The sequence below is a fragment of the Camelus ferus genome, chromosome 10, assembly GCF_009834535.1.
Source record: "Camelus ferus isolate YT-003-E chromosome 10, BCGSAC_Cfer_1.0, whole genome shotgun sequence".
In the NCBI taxonomy this organism is placed as follows: Eukaryota; Metazoa; Chordata; class Mammalia; order Artiodactyla; family Camelidae; genus Camelus; species Camelus ferus.
In genome coordinates, this window is record NC_045705.1 from 48,142,646 (window position 1) to 48,162,714 (window position 20,069).

Below are 20,069 nucleotides of genomic sequence, written 5' to 3' on the forward strand. Positions count from 1 at the left end.
GAAACTCAAGGCAATGCCTAAAGAGCATCAAAAGCAAAATAAAGAAAATGTCGAAATATTTTTTTAAATGAAAAAAGAAATAAAAAAGATTTGAGAGGAAGTGACAAATCATAAGATACGCAAAGAAGTTATAATATACACACAATAAGAGTTCCTGAGGATGAAGCCCAAAACACAAGAACAGAGTAAAGAATAAAAACTATAAGTCAGGAAAACTTTGCTGGAAAAAAATCTAACTACCTAGTATACTGGATAAATCAAACCAAACATACAAGGCATATTCTAGTAAGATCATTGCACTTTTAAAAAGAAAAAAGAAAATCTTTTGAGCATCTAGAAATAAGTGCATGTTACTTATAAGGGATATAAAATTGTACTGTGATAATTATTTTTAGAGCAATTCTTTATACCAGAAAAAAAATGGAGTAACATATTTAAAATACTAAAACAAATAAAGTGTGAGCCAAGGATTTTATATTCAGCCAAAATGACGTTCAAGCATAAGATTAGAAGGATCTCTGATTCCTGTGGGCACAGTGGTCCTGGAAAACAACTACTCAACAACAATTAAGGTAAGGTGGAGAAGGTGTAGCTCAAGTGGTAGAGCGCATGCTTAGCATGCATAAGGTCCTGGGTTCAATCCCTAGTACCTCCGTGAAAGATAAATAAGCCTAATTAGCACCCCCCCCAACTAACAACAACAAAGCAAAACAAAAAGAATAATTAAAATGAAATCAACGGGACTCGGAGACCAAATGACAGGAAATAGTCAGAGCTGTGACCCAGGTTTTTAACTTGAGCAGCTGAATAGACAGGAGAAACTACTTCAGAAGACAGGAAGGTGGGTTTGGTTTGAGACTTGCTGAGTCTCATGGACCTACTGCCTCCTCTTTTGAAGAGGGCCAGTCCCTCTCACTGGGCCGCCCTCCCATAGAACTTGACTCCCCAAACTTCCAAGCACTCCCAGCTTCTGTTCAGAGCGTGTGACCTCACAGGCGCCACCTTGAATATCCATTCCATAAATATTTCCTTAGTGCCTACTGTGTGCCAGCAACTCTTTCAGCCGCTTGGGATACTTAGTGAAGGAAACAAACATCCCTGCCCTGTGGAGGATATACTGTAGCAGGGAGACCAGACAACAATAATAAAGATGATACATTTAAAAGTATATCACATGTTAAAAGCAGATAATTTCTATTAAAAAGTAGAGTTAGAGTAAGTGGGGACAATATTGTTCATGTGGGAGGCAGGGAGGTAACTGCCACTTTAAAGTAAGTGGTCAGGGTGGGGCTCATGGAGGAGGGAAGAAATGAGGGAATGCTTCCAGGTGGTGAGGAAATCACGCAGGCTGAAATGCGGGTACTGAGCAGTCCAGGCGGAGGGAATAGACAGTGCAAAGACCCCGGGTGGGAATAGGCCTGGGTGTTTGAGAAACGGTCCAGAGATAAGTGTGGCTGAACGGAGTGAGCAAGGGAAAGATGAGTAGAAGGTGAGCTCAGAGAAGGACGCAGGCTAGATCCAGGAGGAGCCTGGAAGCCTTTGCAAGCACTCTGGGTTTCACCCGGAATAAACAGAATTCCTCCTGAGACATCCGAGAAATCTTGTCACCAGATGTCAGCTGGGTCCACCTGTCCCCTCTGCCTTTTTCCAACCCGACCTGGAAGGCTCTCTCACTAAGGGTTTTATAAAAACAATGCATAGGTTAATTTAGAATGACTTAACCTCTGATATGCAGTGAACTATAAACTGTTTATTAAACAGTTAATTTAAGCATAATTATTTATGCAACAAGCTACAAATAATTTACAGTTTAGTTAGGATACTAACTTCCAACCTCTCTTCATTGAAGGCACTGCGGAACTGGTAAAACGCAGCCAATAGCAACTAAAGGAAATGTTGCTTCTCTGATCTTGTACAGCTCTTCCCGTGTTTTCGTTGCACTGCTTCTGACCCATTTCTGAATCCCACGCTGAGCTGCAGCAGCACAGACCTTTCTGTGGGTTGGGGCTTTTGTCAAAGGGGCAGGTAATTCTCCATCTCTCCATCCCTAACCACTCCTAGTTCACATTTTAAGTGTAGAGGTGTTGGACAGCTCACAGCAGGCTTGCCTGTGACTTGCAGCTGACCCACCTGTGCGATGCCAGAACCAGGAAGGGGGTCATTTCTCCTTTGAAGAATCTGCAGGTTTCCTGCATCACCGATTGCACTGGGGGAATAGCCTCTGTTCCTCTGTGTTCCCTGCACTGACCCTTTGCTCCAAGCTGTAGAACTGGAAAAGTTTTCAGATCTCTACCCAGAAATCCTCAGTTTCATTATTCATCCTACCCATTTTGACATGTGTGCCATAACATTTTCTGCAGATTAAACCCAGGAGTTCTCCCCCCAGTACACCTCAAAGCTGATAAAAGGGAGTAACTTGTGAAGAGGACATGGATAATGGCATTACAGTCACTTTGTCCCATCCATTTCACCAGGTTGCAGCTTCCATCAATCTGTAGGAGGGCTTGAAAGTAGGGAAGAGATTTGAATACTCTAACAAGTCAATTTAAAAAAAAAACTAGCATAGTTTCAAGCATACTATAAAGGAAACTATTTATTGAGCACCTTCTGTATGCCAGGCACATATTAAGTGCTTACACATACAATATCTGTCTTGCAGTTACAGGAATGCTATTTATTCTGCCCCATTTTACAGAGGAGGAAAAACCCACAGGCTCATAATGTTTCCAGTAGCAAGTCAATGGCAGAGCCTAGATCTCAATCCCAGTTTGCCTGATTCCAAACCCTGTGCCTTCGCTGTCCCTGGTCTGTCCAGCACCTATGGAGTGTGCTGTTGTTTCTCTTTCAGAAAGCCAGGGAACATGAATTTGGCTCCAGGTGACAGTTTCCAGTCCATTGTGCCGATGTATACATTTAATAGCTGCCTCCTCTCTGATGACTCAGAGCCCATCTTGTTAACTTTATCAAACTCTGGCATTGTAGACGCCCTGGGAGAAAGAAGCCACTAACGATACTCCTGAGCCTTTCATTAACCCAGGAACAACTCATTTGTTAACATCTAAGAATATGTGTGTACATGCATTGTCAGTAAACAGATGAGAGCTGGCGGGGTGATACTCACAGCAGAACACCTGAGGAAGAACCATCACTGAGTCCTCAACCCGCTTCCAGTCTTGATAGCTGTGTGCCCTTGCATGTGACACTTGCCCTCTCTGAGCCTCAGTTCCCTGACCTGCTCTCCCCCTCATTTCCAAACCATTGTCCCAGCTACACTGAGTTCTCTTAAGTGTCTTTGCTGTGACTTCCAGCCCCCCAGCCTCGGCACGTGCTGAGCCCTCTCTCCATCTCCTCTTCACACTGCTGATGCCTACACATCGTTGAAACTTGGCCTAAATGTCTCTTCTGAAGTAGGTTTCTCTGACTCCTAGATGAGCTTTTGTCCCGTGTGCAGTGTGCCTGTAGCACTGTCTTTCCTCCATCATGACACAGATCATAATGTCTAACTACTTGTTTATCCACTAGCCTGTGAGCAGAGGCAGGGTTGTGTCTGTCGTGCCCACCCCCCGCCACCTGCTTCCCCTGGCACTGGACTCAATACAGGGAAGATGCTCAGTGTATATTTATGGAACTGAATTAAGTTTTAAAATCTATCAAATGGGAATGACAATGACCTGTACTGTTGTCCTGTCTCATCAGGTTAGTATGACAAGCTCCAAAACGTACTGAGGCTGGGCCCTGTGCCAACTGTCATGGGGATGGCTTCATGCAGTTCTCACAATGACCCCGAGGGCACAATAATGATCTTAGTTTTACAAATGAGGAGACTGAAGCCTGGAGAGGTTACATGAACTATCTGACATCACCCAGCTTGTAAGTGGCAAAGTTTGGCTCTCAACCCAGCCTATCGGACTCCAGACCCCCATGTCCTTTATGTCACACTAAACTGCATTATGAAAGGCCATGCTCTGTCCAGATGGCAGGCTTAGTACCGTCAGGTGGATATTATAAACGCATTCGCACATACATGAGCTCAGCCCTTGCTTGTCCTCAGGTTTCACGGCTGTAACACGGGACCTGATGTATAGACTGAAGAGGGTTTAGCTTTGTCTTTCCCCATTCTATTCTCCTCCTAGGAGAGCATTTAGGGAGAGTATTTTCCTTTGCCAAAGTGGAATATTTAGGAGGACTCACACCTCAGAGGTGTCAGTTGCCATCCTGGTACCTCTGCAAGGTTCTGGGAAAGAGGTGAGAGTACCGAAGTCAGGACTAGAGCGTTTCCAAGAGCCCGTCTACACCATCAGCGACTCCACAGACCCTGTCAGCCTCCAGCCCCCAGCGCTTGGATCCCCTTCCTCCATTGCACCCTCGCTCCACCCCCAGCCTCGGGCTCTGACCCAGAGTTCTCTATCCACAGGTGTGGGCGGACTCCAGGGACAAAAGATCCTTCACCGTGGGCTTCCAAGGGACCCCTACATGCAGAGACTTGAGGAGGCTGCCTGTCCCACCAGGTCCCACAGCCAGTACGTGCTGGGGCCAGGCCTGGAGCCCTGATGTCCTGGCGTCTTCTGTGTGCATTCTCAGCACTAGCCTGTTCTGGAGGCTGAGGACAAAGCTGAACAGGAAGAAATCCCAGCACTCACACAGCTCAGGCAAGACCCTAAACAGGCAGGAAAGTGTCAAGAATCCAACCTGATAACAATTATAACAGTAGCTAATGTGTTGAGTTCCAGCAGTTGGCCAGGCATGCTCTAAGCCCTCTCTCTATATTACCTCTTTAATCCTCCCTGAAGCCCAAGGAGCGAAGACAATTATTACCCACACTTACAGATGAGGAGACTGTTGGGAGAGTCACATGGTGGGTAAGTGGTGGAGCAGTTACTCAGACCCACAGTCTAGAGCCTGAGTCTCTCCCCATATCAACTAAACACTGCTCTGCCTTCAAGAAGCTGTGAGCAGGATAGTCTAAGCTCACAGGAGATGGAGGGCCTGACTTTGCCTGGGAATATGTACACAAAGGAAATGACATTTGCCCTGGTTCTGAGAGGAGAGGAGTTGGCCAGGATGACAAGTGCAAAAGGACTTCCACATAAATATAAAACAGCCTAGAGACATAAAAATAGTAATACAACCAAAATTTTCACTAGACTTAAGTATCAGGGGCCTAAGGAGAGAGACAGGGACCAGGTGATCAAAAACCTTGAATACCATGATTAGGAATTTGGACTGAATCCTGAAGGCAACTTGGAGTCACTCAAAACATTTTAGAGCAGGGCAGGGACTTAGGAGAAAATGGACTGGGGCCAGGTCAAATACTATACAAGGTGAGGAGGGTATAGCTCAGTGGTAGAGTGTGTGCTTAGCATGCATGAGGTCTGGGATCAATCCCCAGTACCTCCGTAACATAAATAAATAAATAAACCTAATTACATTCCCCAAAAAATACAAACAAAAAAATGAAAATAAATTCATCTGGAATATTTTTTTAAATTTGAAAAAATAAATACTATACAAGAAGGTAATCTGTTGGGAGAAGATGGTTAAAAAGCAGAGAGAGGACAGAAGGCTGAACTAAGGCAGTGACATGGGACAGGAAGGTCTGGGAGGGAGATGAGAGGATATGAGGTGGAAGGAGGGGAAGGAGCAAGGCTGGCTCCTGGGTCTCTGGTCTGGGTGACCGTGATGGGTGCTGCCCCAGCCGAGGTAGGAAACCTATCACTTAGCGCAGCTTCCAGATGAGGCACAATAACCAGTGGAATATATGAGGCCACAGCAGAGGTAGGGGCCAGGTCCTGCAGGGAGGTCCTTCAAAGAGGCCCCAACCTTCCCAGGGAGGAGAGCAGGCCCGGTGAACCCGGTCCGGTCTGGCCACAAGCCAGTCCACTCCCAGCCGCGGTCACTGTGCCGCCACATAATGAGATGCTCTTCTCAATTTCAGAGTCCGGGAACTGTGGCTCCTTAAGGTTTGGACTGTGTTAGCGCTGAGCATCCCATAATTGCATAGCTCACCAGATTCTCTGTCATTAGCTCTCTGGTTCTCCACCTCTCCTACTGGACTTGCTGTTTGACCCCAACATAAAAAGACTGGTTAAACAGGGAGGGTTTCGCTGTGCGGTGGGGGCGGGCTACCGTCCCTGCACCTCACAACCGTCCTCGGCCATGACCTTGGAGCTGCCATCTCACTGTGCATGAAATCTTTCTGTTGCAAGTACAGGTGGTCTGATTTCTCACACAGAGGAAGAGAACTGAAAACTGAGGTCCAAGCAGATGGACTGGCAATGAGTCACATGCCCTTCATGATGGAAAACCACCACAGTCAGGAGCCTGTAGGGTCTCCAGCCAAAGAGATGGAGGAGCCAGGGGCCAGGACTGGGGTTTGATTGCCTCTGTCTCCACTGTGAATCAGAACCCGAGCCTGATGCTATGAAGATTGCTCCTGTGCCTGCGCAGCAGGGAGGGCATCCCAGACAGTGAACAGGGCTCACAGGAGCCCTGCCCAGTCCCTGGGAGAAGAGGATGACTACTCCCCACGTCGTCTGCCTTTTGCTCCCTGATGGTGGCTTTCCTGGACATCTGGAAGGAGGTAACTGAGCCTCCAAATCTGGGTCTTCTGGAGTCTGGCAGATTTCAAACACAAAGCCAGATGTAACCACAAACATCCACACACCAGGCTACTGATCGGATAATTTTTTTTAAATCCGGAATTATGCAGGGTGGGAAGGGAGTAGCACTGTCTTATACCAAGGAATTATAGTATGAAACAATGGGCTCCCTAAAATATGTCTAAAGTCAGGGGGAATTAACTGCCCACAGAGCAAGCAGGGGAGAATTACCAACAATAGAGCACCTTCTGTGTACCAAGAACTCTCTCTCCTTCGGGCCATACAGAGGTGTGATAGTTGGAGATCATCGACCCATTTTTACAGATGTAGAAACTGAGGCTTAGAGGTATTGCTTAACTTGTCTAAGACCTCACTATTAAGAGTAATGATAAAGCTAAAATTGACTGAGTGCTTGTTACATTCTGGACACTATGCTAAATGCTTAATCCAATCTTTCTTTCCTTTTTTTTTTTTTTTTTTTTAAGAATAGAAGAGTTTTATTTGAGCCAAACTGTGGACTAGCCCAGAAGCCCACTTCCCAGATTACTCTGTGAAACTGCTTCAGAGAAGCAGGATTTTCAGCACAGTTTTACATCTTGTCAGAAGAAAGAGACATTAACAAGCCAGGATTACATTTCTTCAAGGTTTCCAAAAGTAAAAGGACAGGCCAGCACATACACAGCGAGTCTATGGCCTTGATATCTGGGAAGGGAGTCTCATTTTCAAAGGAGGACCAGCATTGTGGCCCCAGGAAGAGGGGCATTTAATCTTTATATTTAACATGGACATTCTTTACTTCTGGTCAATGTGCCCTTTTGTTTAATCCAATCTTAAATTCTCAGGTAACCCTCAAAACAACCCCATGAGGGTCACATAACTGAGATTTGGGAAGTGAACTGACTTGGCCAAGGTCTCAGTGGCTAAGTAGAAACAAGAATCTATGCAGTCGGAGACCAGAGCCTTGCTCTTAACTAAATGATGTGTTCTTTAATGGTCTACAGCAATTTAGCTGATACTCAAACCCTCAGATCCACAGCTGGGGCTCTTTCTACTGTGCTAGACTGCCCTTATGTGGCATATTAATGCCTTTTTAAAGCTTGTGATCATTTAAAGACTACAGTATGTCTAGTCATTTTTCAAACTCTTGCCTTATTTCTTTCTGGGAGAGAACAGCCTGTGTGTTCTTTAAATTCAGGACAAAACTACTGGCCCACTGGCCGCATCATCACAGGCCTCTGACAATTTCGCACCAGAAGTACAGCCAGTGCAGGGATGCCAGGAAGACCGTGCAAACAGAGTGGGAGTGACCCTCTCAGGACTCCGGCTGCAAAGGGTCTTCCCACCCACCTCACTGTCCTTGCCCTGCCTCAGCTCTCACCTCTTAGACTGTCCTCCTCATTCTTCCACGCCCATCATTGGGAAAGATGACACTCCCTGACCCTTCTGATGCCAAAGGGAACCATTTTTTCCAGTTTAGCAGACCTGTGCCCTGGCCCCCAGTTGTTGGTACCAGTTCCTCATCACCAGATAATCCTACTGGCCTGGCATCCAGTGTTCCTCAAAACATCAGGGGTCAATAGTTTTTGGAAATCTCTGCTTACATTCTTTTTGGCTCATTTTAACCTCTTTTCACTTAGAATGAAACTTTAATTATTTCTTCAAAGTCTGGAATTTGGATTTCTCTGCCTTACTCTGTTCCACCTGCTGTGTGAAGTGGAGAGTTCTCCATAAAAAAACACTTTTCTATGCCAAGAACACTTGGTAATGGCCAAGCACCCCAATTTGCCAAGGTCCTGTACTAGGTGCTGGGGCTACAGAAGATAGATGGCAAAAATAGGATCTCCAAGAAGGACCACATTCTACAAAACTGTGACATAACCCCTCCACCGAGCACAACACCTGGCGTGTTCTAGGCACTCAATAAACATTTACTGAATGAATAAATGAATGATTATAAATAAGCAAATATGGTTCAGTATGCTCCATGTGGCAAGAAAGAATTGGGGAGCACAGAGAAAGGATGTTCAGCCCAAGCTAGGATGTGTGAGGAAGCTTCCCAGGCCAACACTAGAAGGATGCCTTCAAGTTTGCCAGAAGAAGCAGCAGAGTTGGAAGACAACACGATTTCAGCCAGAAGAAACAGCATGTGCAAAGGAGTAGAGGCATGGAACCACATGTTGGGAAGATGGCAAGTTGGTAAAAATAGTCAGAGGGGTGGAATGAATTCAGTCAAAAAAAAAGAACTTTAAGTCATGAAGCATGTTGGAGTGCTGGGATCTGTGGATTTATCCGTATTATATTCCAGCAAAGCAGGGCTTTCTATCACCCTGTCCCCTGATAGAACATTTCTCCAGGCTCTACCACAAGGCTTCCTTAAAACCTGAACAGGGCACACCCTCAAATGCTGGAATGGGCTCCCAAACTAGCATGCTTTGCACTTTCCATCCCAGCCAGAAGGCAAACACTAGGCTTCTTCATGCATTTCATAGGAAAGAATGAAAAGACTTTCTTTTGGTCAATGGGATTCTTTCCCAGCCCTGAGACACTAAAGTGGGATACTTTTGTCCAGAAAAGGAAAAAGACTATTCAAAAGTCACTCACAGACTCCTAGAACATTCCAGCTGAAAGGGTCCCTGGGCAAACTTTTGTCTACCTCTTCATCCTCAGATAAGGAAACTGAAGCTCAGAGAGGGAAAAAGATTGTCTGAAGACACACAGCAGGTTAGCACGGAGCCAGGGCTGGGAAGGAAGGAAGGAAGGAAGAAGGGAAGGAAGACAAGACGGAAGGAAGTCCAGCCTCTGGCTTCTGGTCCACGGTCCCCACTACAGTGTGTTCTCCTGAAGACATTTAATGATGAAATTGCAGAGACATTTTTTCCAATGAACTTAAAACCAAAGATTAAAAATATTTCTGAATTACTATTCTTTAGAAAAAGAAAACATGTCTCGCCAACTGTCTGACTCCTTCCACCAATTAAATCTTTGGCTTCCATTCAGAAAGAATATTTAAATTAATTAAATTAAAACTCTAGCTTACCCTTTCCCTCCAAGCAGCAGTTTTCTACCGAAAAAAAAGAAAAAGCTGGCTGGAGACAGAGGAGTATCTTGGAGAAAGAAACAAAATCCAAGCTATGGAATTAAACTTCTCACAGTCACCTCTGACTCCTCAGCCACTTGTTATTCCTCCATCAAACATTTATTAAACATATATTTATTCAACAATCATTTATTGAGCTCCTACTGTGTGCATTATAATCACTAGAGCACAAATATGAATCAGAAATCACTTTGGCCCTCAGGACATTTATCACTGAGGAGGAAAGATGATATTTACATAAATCACTATTGTACTACTCATGGTCTGACCCAAAACTCTTAGCCTAAAGTAAGTATTATTGAAATGAAAAAGTGAATGAATGAAACTGATGTCTATTACAGATCACTGCTAACAGGAGGATTCCACTGGGGCTAGGACACAGAGCTGCTAGAATTTACTGGAGGCTGGGTGGGTAAATAAGCTTAAGATACACAGCCCAGGGAAGATAGGACTCCACAAAGGGCAGGAGGGGCTTGAAGAATATTACAACAGCTCCATTCCCCTCTCCGGGCCTCAGTTTCCCCATCTTATAATGCAAGGAGGGCACAGATGAGCTCTGAGGAAACTTCCAGCAGGAACTCTGGATGCCTCATGATCCCACTTCCTGGCACTGTAAGGGAATTTAAATCCAACCTCTCCTCTCAAAAATAACTATTGAATCATTGTCCTTCTGCCTTTACAAGGTCACGCCCTGTGTTTCTGTGGATTTCTCTGGGGACATGGGAGAAGGAAGGGAATTTGATTCTAGCTTTGATTGGCCTTCCTTTCAGTTTAAACAACAGAAAAATATCTAATTATCCCATTGACAATTACAGCCTGCACATTTCACCACAGGCACAGAAAGTAGACCAGCAGCAGAAAGCCAGCCGCAGACCAAGGGTGTACACATGCAAGCCATTATCTGCTTGGAGACAGGCTGGCCTGCATCAGCCCCGCTGGCTCATGGAAGCTGGGCGGGTCCTCGCCAGCGGGCCAGGGGAACCCAGGAGGCCTCCTGCCACCAGCTGCAGCTGCACCAGCCCGGGCTCATCTCAGACTCCAGGCTGAACAGCAACCTTGGGAGAAAGTGATTCCCCCGCAGTGAGACATCCGGGATAAAAGCCCCAAGTAGGTTGCACACTTGTTATAAAGGCAGGCCTGATCAAGTCAAGAGATAAAACTTAGTGATCTCCAGGAGGGAAGGGACCACGCCAGATTCGGTCACCATCACATCCTTAAGCGCAAGAGCACCGTACAAAGCACATGATCTGCACTCAGTACCTACTTGTAGAGAAATCTTGTGGAAGGCCAATGAATAAACAACCACCTGAGTAAATGAGTGAAAGATCTGTTTGTGTAATGCCCCCAAGAACATCACAGAAAAGGCAGCCTGGACAGAGTACTGGCCGGCACTCAGGTTCAAGCACTGTCAGGGAATGTGTATCACAGCTCTGTTCCTCATCAGCCTGTCCTTGGACAAATAAGTAACTTAACCTCCTCAAGCCTCAGTTTCCTCCTGGGATGGACATTGCACACATGCCGCTCCGATTACCCCCCAAGGAAGGACTTGCTGCCTCCAGTTAGCAGGTCCCCCAGATGCTGTCTCAGACCCGCCTCACCTGATGTCATGCCCTGCCTTCAGACACCCACTCTGATGACAGATCCGGGTGGGATATGAAGACCCTGGCCCCTCTGGCTAATGAACAGCAACTCTGATCCCAAAAGTCCCGGTGAGGTCAGCTGAGGTCGTCATCAGGCCGGCATCGCCGCTCACCGTCTCCCTCGGTCCAGGCCTGCTCACTTCCTCTCACTTCCATGGGTGTGGATCCCAAAGGCACCCCTTCCCTAGTCTTAACTCTAAACTCAGACCCAACCTGTGACCCCCTCATTAGCAAAATGGAAATAATAATAAGTACATACACAAGCTGTCATGAGGACCAAATGAGTTGCTATGTGTAGAAGCACCCAGCTTGTAGCAAGTGCTGGACGAGGGTGAACCAACTTTATTAAGGGTGTTAGTGAAGCCCAGCCCTTCATCAGTATCCCCACCCTCAATGGCCGGAAACCAGAGAGAAAAATGTCAAGATGTCCCAGCTTGATCTGTGGATAAGAGGAGTGGAAGGAAGGATGAAAGGAAGGGAAGGAGGGAGGAAGGAAAGAAGGAAAGAAAGGAAGTAGGGAGGAAAGGGATGTCTGGACTTGGCCCTGTGTGCATCCCTCAGACTGGCATCCAACCCACCCCGCAGGCACCTCTCCATGGAGACAGGTAAATAAGAGGACTGGGCCATCAGGACCCCTGCAGTAGATGAGGGCTATACCATGATGGTGGTGGCACAACCCTGGGAGCAGGCAGATAGGCGGTAACACCCAGGCCGCCACAGCCAACCACCATGGCTAGGTCTTAGCAGCACCACCAACCCCCAGCCCAGAGCCAGCGGGAGGATTAGTGCCCCAGACTCAAAGATGGGAGCCCCGAGACCCAAGAAGTAAGATCAGCTAGAGACAGAGTAGCCAGTCTCCTGCTACTCAGAGAGCTGATCCCCTGCCCCCTTCACTCCCACCAACAAATCCATGAACCGCAGGGGAAGTATCTGCACCTGAGTTTGCAAGTGCCTCCACTGCTGAGGGAGGGAAGGAGGGAGGGAGGGTGTGTTACCCTTACCAGGACAGCCTGATGAAATATGGGTTGACACCCTGAGGCCTAGAGAGAATTTCCTTCCTGGACCCCAGCACTTACAAGACCCTTTAAAGCAAAGACCACCGCTGCTCTATCACAGACGACGAGGCTGGTGTGCAAACAGATCAGGCGGCAGCCAATGTCACACAGCTGGCGGGAAATGGAGCTGGGATTTGAGGCCACGTCCGATCCCAAGGCCTGTATGCTTTCAACCACTTAGAGTTTTCCCATTACAGTTTCCAACAGTAGGGGTTTGTTCTTTGGTTTGTTTATTTTGTTACTTTTAAATATGAAAGCATGCCAGGAGATTCAGGCACAGAGTCCAGAGCCTGGTAACACCCCCTCCCGTCATCCACCCCGATTCAGCGGGGGCTCCCACCCCTAGACTCAGACATGGTTTCTCTCTGCCCTTTATTCTCTTTCAGAAGCCGGCATCCAGAAAAGCCCTTTCTGATGCCATTCACTCATAAGGATCTCAGATCCCAAGGGTCTAACCCTCATGATGTACCCAGGCTGTGGGATGATCCCACGCAACTTGACAGTATTTATTAATTTTGTACATTGAGGTGAACAATGGCACTACAGAGGGAAATTCAGTCTCAGTGGAACACAACAGAAAGAAGTCAATTATCCAGCATTAATTATTTATCTGGGGACAATAACCACGGTGTTATTCCCCACAAGAGAGGCCTCTGCAGCTTGGAACAAGAGGAAGGAAGAGGTCTCAGCTATTGTCTGTCCATAATGCAGCATCAGATTGAACAAATGAACCCCTCTGACATCCTGTAAATACACATGAGCCTTCGCCGGGAACGTGGCCCACGCACATGCCTCCAGAACACAGGTGATGAATAGGGTGGTAGACAATTAATAGGATTATATTCCCTCAATGTTCTGTGTAGGCCTGGCCCAGCTGTGAATACATTGAAGGAAATGCACCTTCTCTCTGCAGCCCACCCTGCCCTACTGGAATTGTCAGTTTAAAGACAATTCTAAACAAACATTTTTGCAGGTTGCAGTGTTTGCAGAATCACATCAGTCTGGGGTTTTCCTCCCAAAGTATTTGCTGACAACATCGGCTAGAGAGCCTAAAGAAGAATAATCTGATTTCTAAATCATGTTTATGTCATTTAATTTTCTTTTATCCTGAAAACTTCTGAGGAGCTTGGAAGAGAGAGATCAGTGGTTCCCAGGGGCTGAAAGAGTGCCAGGGTGTGATCTCTCTCGCCCCATCTCCTCTACTCTGGGGGGCTTATTTTTTATCTAAAGACGTTAACATTGATTGAGCAGTTCCTGCCAGGCAGGTGCTTTATACATATTATCTTAAATTTTCATACCAACCCAACGATGTAAGTATAAATATCTCCATTTCTTAGATCAATAAACTAAAACCCAAGGTTACAGCTAATAAATAGCAAATAGCAGAACCAAGAATAAGTTGCGGGGGAGTGGGGGGTGGTCCCAACTCCTAACCACTGTTCTAAACTGCTTCCCCATGCCCAGCACAGGCTCTGGTCTAACCATCCCAGGACACATCAGCTCTGCGGAGGGTCCCAAAGCCTTATTGACACAGCTGCTGCTGCCCAGCTGGGTACACAGTTTCCAGCCTACTGCCTGGGCAGGACGGGAGATGGAAAGACTAAGATACCTCTTCCAGAAGATCCACTTTTTTTCTGATTATAAAATATTAGGCTGTTGGGAATGTCTGTCCATGTTTTCTTATTTTCTCAGTGAGGTCACCTGGGTGTCCAGGGAAGGACTTCCAGGACACCCATAGGCTGAAAGTGAGGGGATAGAAGAAGATATTTCCTGCAAGTGGAAATGACAAGAAAGCAGGGGCAGCAATACTTATATCAGACAAAATAGAGTTTAAAACAAAGGCCATAAAGAAAGAAAAAGAAGGACAATATTACAGTGATCAAAGGAACAATATAAGATGAAGCTGTTACACTCCTTAACATGTGTGCACCCAATGTAGGAGCACCTAAATATGTAAAACAAATACTAACAGACATAAAGGGAGAAATGGAAGGGAGGGACTCCTAGAAGAATTACTAAGATCACCTACGTGAAGAGTCATGGCCGGCCTCTGACACATGGGGACACTCGATAAACAAGGGCCCCCCTAACGTAGTGCTCACTGCAAGGCAGACACTTTGCATATATTATTAACTCATTTAATCCGCACTTCAATCCTATGATGCAGGCTATTACCCCCATTCTATACATGGGGGACCAAGGAGCTGATGGGGTTGAGGAATTTGCACAAGGCCACACAACTAGTCAGAGGTAGAGCCTGACGCTGAAGCCAGGCAGTCATGGATCATGAAGGTAAGAGCCAAGTCCCCGTCTGAGAACACACACGCACCCTCACAGGCGCATCTCACCATCTCTCGGCGCTTCCTCAGAGTCCTCATGGAAACACATTTGGGCCTCCACAGGGTCCCTTGTCCTCAGTGTCAGGCCACACGGGAAGTTCTTAACTACATTTCTGACAGTGTTCCCAGCCCTCAGTCACATGCACCAGTATGTCATATTCTTAAACCCCTTCATAACAATGGCTCTGGGGGAGCAGACAGATGCTATCATAGAGATTAACCCGGTTCCAGTAACTTTTAGCACATATTTAATAAATCTTTCTGATTTTAAAATCAACACATAGTCTCCCCCCCGAAACCTTCAAAACCCAAACAAACAACATAGAAATGCATAATGTAAATAAATTGAGACCCCCTGTAATTCACGTAGGGGGTTAAGGACAGAGTAAAGATTAGATGTTGGTGATAGACCTAACATAGAAAATGAAACACTACTAAACATTCTGCTTCTGGTCGGGTCTCCAGGACCAACCAGTCAGAGCTACACCCACTCCCTCATCCCTTCCACCCTGGAGCCCCCAGGGTCCATTCTTCTCAGCTCATCATCCAGGCCACACCTGCTGCTCAGTGTATCCCTCCCTCCCCGTTCCCACACTGCCAGCTCAGGGCAGCAAGTGTTTCCAAAGATCAGTTCCATGCCTACTTCTCTCCCTGGTGCCCTGAGAGAAAGACACCTAGACTGATCCCTTCCCGGGAGGCAGCTTCCCCCAGCAGCTCCAGCCTCCTGGTCAAGGTGGGATCAGGAGCCTCCTCGGGGGCTCCCTGTCTTAGCAGCACATCCCACTTGACTCTTTTCTTTATTGTCTGCCTGGATCTTAAACTGCAGCTCCTTGGTGGCAGAATGTGGCTGACTCCTCCATGCCCCAGGGCCCAGTTCCATTTATACTTACTGAGTGAGCATGGCATCCCTGCTACTTTGTCCTAAGATTCCTCCCATCCTGCCCCCAGCCCCGTGCACAGAGAGATGCGGCCACCTGCAGCCTTAGGACCCGGAGGCTGGGCCTCAGCCAGAGTCCAGCAGGGCAGGCCTGGCCCTGAGACACAGCGGTAGGACTTACCGCTGGCCCGACATGGGGATGGAGTCCAGGTGGCGGCCTCCAGGCAGCGCCATCATGTTGATGCCAATCTGCAGCAACGCCTGCCCACAGCGGTCGGGGCCCTGGAAAGAGAGGGTAGGATGGGGTCAATGAGGGCCCCCGAGCAAGGAGGCTCAATCATTTTCTCTCCTGAATTCTGGTCACAGGGAGTCAGCTCATGTGCGGAGGGAAGGCCCCCCTGGCCTTCCTCTGTTGCTTGGACCAGTTTATACTTTGCTGTCCCCACACAAGCAATGCAGGACTCAGATCTGATCTCAGTTCTAAGTCCCTAGCCCGCTATGACCTCTACAGTCCTCTTTTGTCTCATTGCCAAACACTTACTTAGCCTGTTTTGCTTTGTACCAAATACCGGGACACACAGACCAGCAAGTGTTGCATGGGATATACTTGTACTTGAAAAGAATCTGGTTTATCTGAAATTCACATTTTACTGGGCATCCTGTATTATTAGATAAACCTAGAAACTCCGCATGCTAATTCCCTAACTGTCTACTGCCACAGCACTGCTTTCTTCACGTTGATTATGCCTGGGAAATGTGACCTGTAATGGGCATGGCAGTTGCTTCCCCAGATCCATTCCATTTTAGATGATGTAATTTTGCCCAAACTGCCAGGAAACGGTTCAGGAATAGGCATGTGATGCAATTCAAGCCAATGAGCCGTGACAGGATTGCTTCTAGGAAAAGTTTTCTTTCTCCACAAGCCACAGGGTGAGACAGCATCTCTCCCTTTGGACCTGAACAAGGAAACATGTCACTCCACTGCTGCTGGCGACCATCTTGCAACCAAAAGAGGACCTAGCTGGAGTAGAAAGCAGGCACACAGAGGAAAAAAGCCTGGGTCCTTGACCACTGAGTGACTGAATCAACCAACCCGAGTCCAGCCTGCCTCTGGGCTTCCTGGTACGTAAGATAATAATGTTCTTGTTGCAGTGAGGATTTTGGTTCTGTACTCCCCAGAGCAGCCTGACTGATAAAGGTGACCTCAGTTCCAGGGGCCTCTCATCCCAGCACTGAGGACCCACCTGGGTTGCCTGGGCCTCACAGGTTAGACCAAAACAACAGTGTCCCCCTTCCTCCATAAAATCAGCTGCCCCCTGTTTGTCTCCCACCTTGCCGTCCTTTCCCCATGCCTCCCTCTCTGCCACCTCCTTCTCCAAGCCAAGGAAGAAGCCCTCACTGAGGAGAATGGAGATTCTGTCACCTTTACTTGAGCAAAGCAATAGAAGGAGAGGGCTGACTGTCTCACCTGTCATGTCCTGGGCTTGAGGACAGCAGATTTCAAGACATTCAGAGAACACACAAGTATGAACTTGTGGGAGGAGATAGCTGAGGAGGGCAGCTAGACAAGTCTAGAAACATTCAGCTCTTACACTGTGATTACAAGTGACCCTTATGAGAAAAGAACAGAGGAGGACTTTAATTAATAGAGATGTGGCTGGACAGAAAGTATCCCTTAGGCTGCTTAGGGGGGGGGGGGGAGAGTGAATCTGAAAATTATAGGGAGGCAGGAGCCCAGGATAAACGAGGGCTTTAGAAAATTCCAGAGACTCACTGCTACTGCTTGCTCCCTGGTCTGTGGGCCCCACTAGACTGTGAGATCCTGGAGGGCAGGGATCACTTGGTTCCAAGGGCTTAGCACTTAGCAAACACTTGATATGTCTATAGAGATAATGAGTGAGATGACTGTTTAATACATTTATGTTGAGCCCTAATTCTTCACCTGCAACTGAGAATAATAATATCTACTTTACAGAGGGCTATCATAACAATGACACAAGATAAGGAATGTAGAAGGGTCAGGCCAGGGCAAGAGCTAAATAAATAGTCATTATTATGCCCTGAGAATCTGTGGTGTGTTCAGCCCCGTGGTCAGCTTTGCTGGAGGAGATGTGGAAAATTAGATAAAGCGTATAAAGCAGCCAGCACAATAACACTGCTCCACGAGGCTGCATTATCATCAGGAGTAGCACGATTTTTATTACTTTCATTATTTTCATTATTGAGAAGGTATATTTCTGGAATGCAGTGAGTCAGCAGCCTGAAAAGAAAAGGGCATAAAAGAAAAAAGCTGGAAGCAACAAAATGAGGTATCTGTCCCCTTTTCAACAGGTTTGACGAAAGAACCAAAAAGGGAAATACCGACTTCTCACGGTGAGTGCTCTGATGTGATCAGGGAGCAGTGAGCAAGCAGATCTTATTTTAGCTCCATCTTCATCATCTTTTCATCATGGTGAAGGAAGTGGGCAGAGTGAAAACAATGAAGAGGGAGGTAAAGCTTAAGGCAGGTGACAGCAAGGAAAGTGTAAGGCTACAGGAAGCTCCAAAGCTCTTTAGAGTGTGAATCAGTTAGAATTTTGTGAGCGCAGCCTAGAATGTTGGGGGACCTTCTGAATCTGAAAAAGTCGTATCTGAGGGACCCCGAGAAAGAGTGAGCTGTCAAGAGCAGAAGCCTGAATACAGGAGAATGTTCTGAATTTCCAGGAGGCAGATTCCAGAAACATAGCTTGGCGACCACAGAATCCCAGAACAATTCCTAATTACTCATCTGAGCCCTTCCAACAGAAGCCAGCTGGAGCCCAGCAGGGACAAGTCATACTCAAACCATCTTCTCCCTTTTCGTTAGTGACCACTGGCTCTTAGCTGAGGGGGAGGCAGTACACCGAATATATCTGGATTTTGTTAAAGAGCCCGGCTGATATGGCCTCGCTCCTCCACTCCATCCCCAGCTCCCCAGCAGTGAGGCCAGAGGAGGCCACCTGCTAACAAAACCTAGGTTCGTGTGATTGCACGTGTTCCCAGAGGCTGGGGAGGCCACTCGGGGACATCTGGGCTGCATGGGCATCACTGCCCTGTGCACGGGCTGTATTATTCATGCCTGCCTCTTTCCCTCAATGGGACAAGCTCCTTGATGTCTGAAACCGCATCTTGCTCAGTGTGGGACTGGGCGCCCACATGTCGAAGCTGGGATTGTGAATCAGACTGGCTCTCAGAGGAGCCTCGGCTCACATTCACAGGGGATGGGGAACAGGTAGGAGAGAATATCTGAAGGGCGAGATAGTAAATGTCAAGAGTTAACTCAGCTGATGTTTGTAAAGTGCTAATAATAATAATAAAAATAATTGCTAGTATTTTTTTGAGTGTGTATTACATGCCAAGCATTGTTCTAAATGCTTCGTCTAGTGTTAACTCATTCAATACCATCACCATCCCCTTGTTACAGACGAGACCTCTGATACTCAGTGGAAGTGCATGCACTGCTCCAGCTCACACAGCCGTTGGGTGACAGAGGAACAGTACACAGGTTTTATGGTCAGAGGGGAGGGGAGGTGCTGGAGCAGGTGGAGATAATGAGAGCAACAAAAGTGACACAGGTCCAGCATTTGCTACCAGGAAGCCTGACTTCTTTCCATGGGGGCAGCACTGGGCCCCCACCCTTCACAGACAACCAAGCCCTCTTCCGTCTCATCAGCGCCTCTCACTTCTCCCACCTCCCAAACTGTGAGTCCCCCTGCTTCATCCAGTGTCAGCCCTCAATGACACACCAGAGAGCAGATGAGTCCTCGGGAAAATGAAGCAGCCCAACGCTGCCCCCAAATCACTGGAGAAAGAAGGACATAGAGGGTGGGCGCATCTCTTCTGTTTCTCATTGGTTGGTTCCTTCTGTGAGTCACAGGATTAGAGTTACAGGTCCTAAAGAGATCAGGGGATGGGAAACCAGCCCCAGCTAAAGCCTACCTGTGCAGAGACCTGTGTCAAGCGTGCAGCCCTCAAGGAGGACCCCACGGCCTGCTGAGTGGCTACCCTCTCCCATTGCCTTAAGCCAGACTCATCCTGTTAACAGAGTCAGAGCAGAACCCCTCCAAAGCTGCACAGCATGTAAGAAAACCAAGAATGGATTCAAGGTAAGCCCTTTGCCCCACACCATGTGTCCTCACTGGTGTTGCAGAAGGAACTTGAATTTTGGAGTCTGTTAGATCTGGATTCAAATCCTGATTCTATGCCTGAGTACATGATCTCGGGCAAAGCATCAACCCACATGAATGTAGCTTCCTTGATTATACCTGCCTCCCAGGAGCCTCATGAAGATCAAATGAGATCACTCATAAAACTCCTCAATGGATAACATAATATAACACAACATAATTCAAAATAAAATATCCTGAGTTTGGCACGTGGTAGCCTCAAAGGGAGTATCTTTCCTCATGGAAGGAAGAGTAGAAAAATATATCTCAGGGCAGAC

At 47.1% G+C, this 20,069-nt stretch overlaps 1 protein-coding gene across 6 annotated transcripts in view; it reads right to left on the reverse strand.

The window, feature by feature from the left end:
* The window catches only part of INSC (INSC spindle orientation adaptor protein), a 122,340-nt gene that overhangs the window by 73,454 nt on the left and 28,817 nt on the right, over positions 1 to 20,069 (reverse strand). For all 6 annotated transcript variants that reach the window (XM_032488964.1, XM_032488963.1, XM_032488962.1 and 3 more), the window contains one exon: positions 15,789 to 15,889. In XM_032488964.1, coding sequence (XP_032344855.1) covers positions 15,789 to 15,889 — 101 coding nt within the window. The remainder of the gene's footprint in view (positions 1 to 15,788; positions 15,890 to 20,069) is intronic.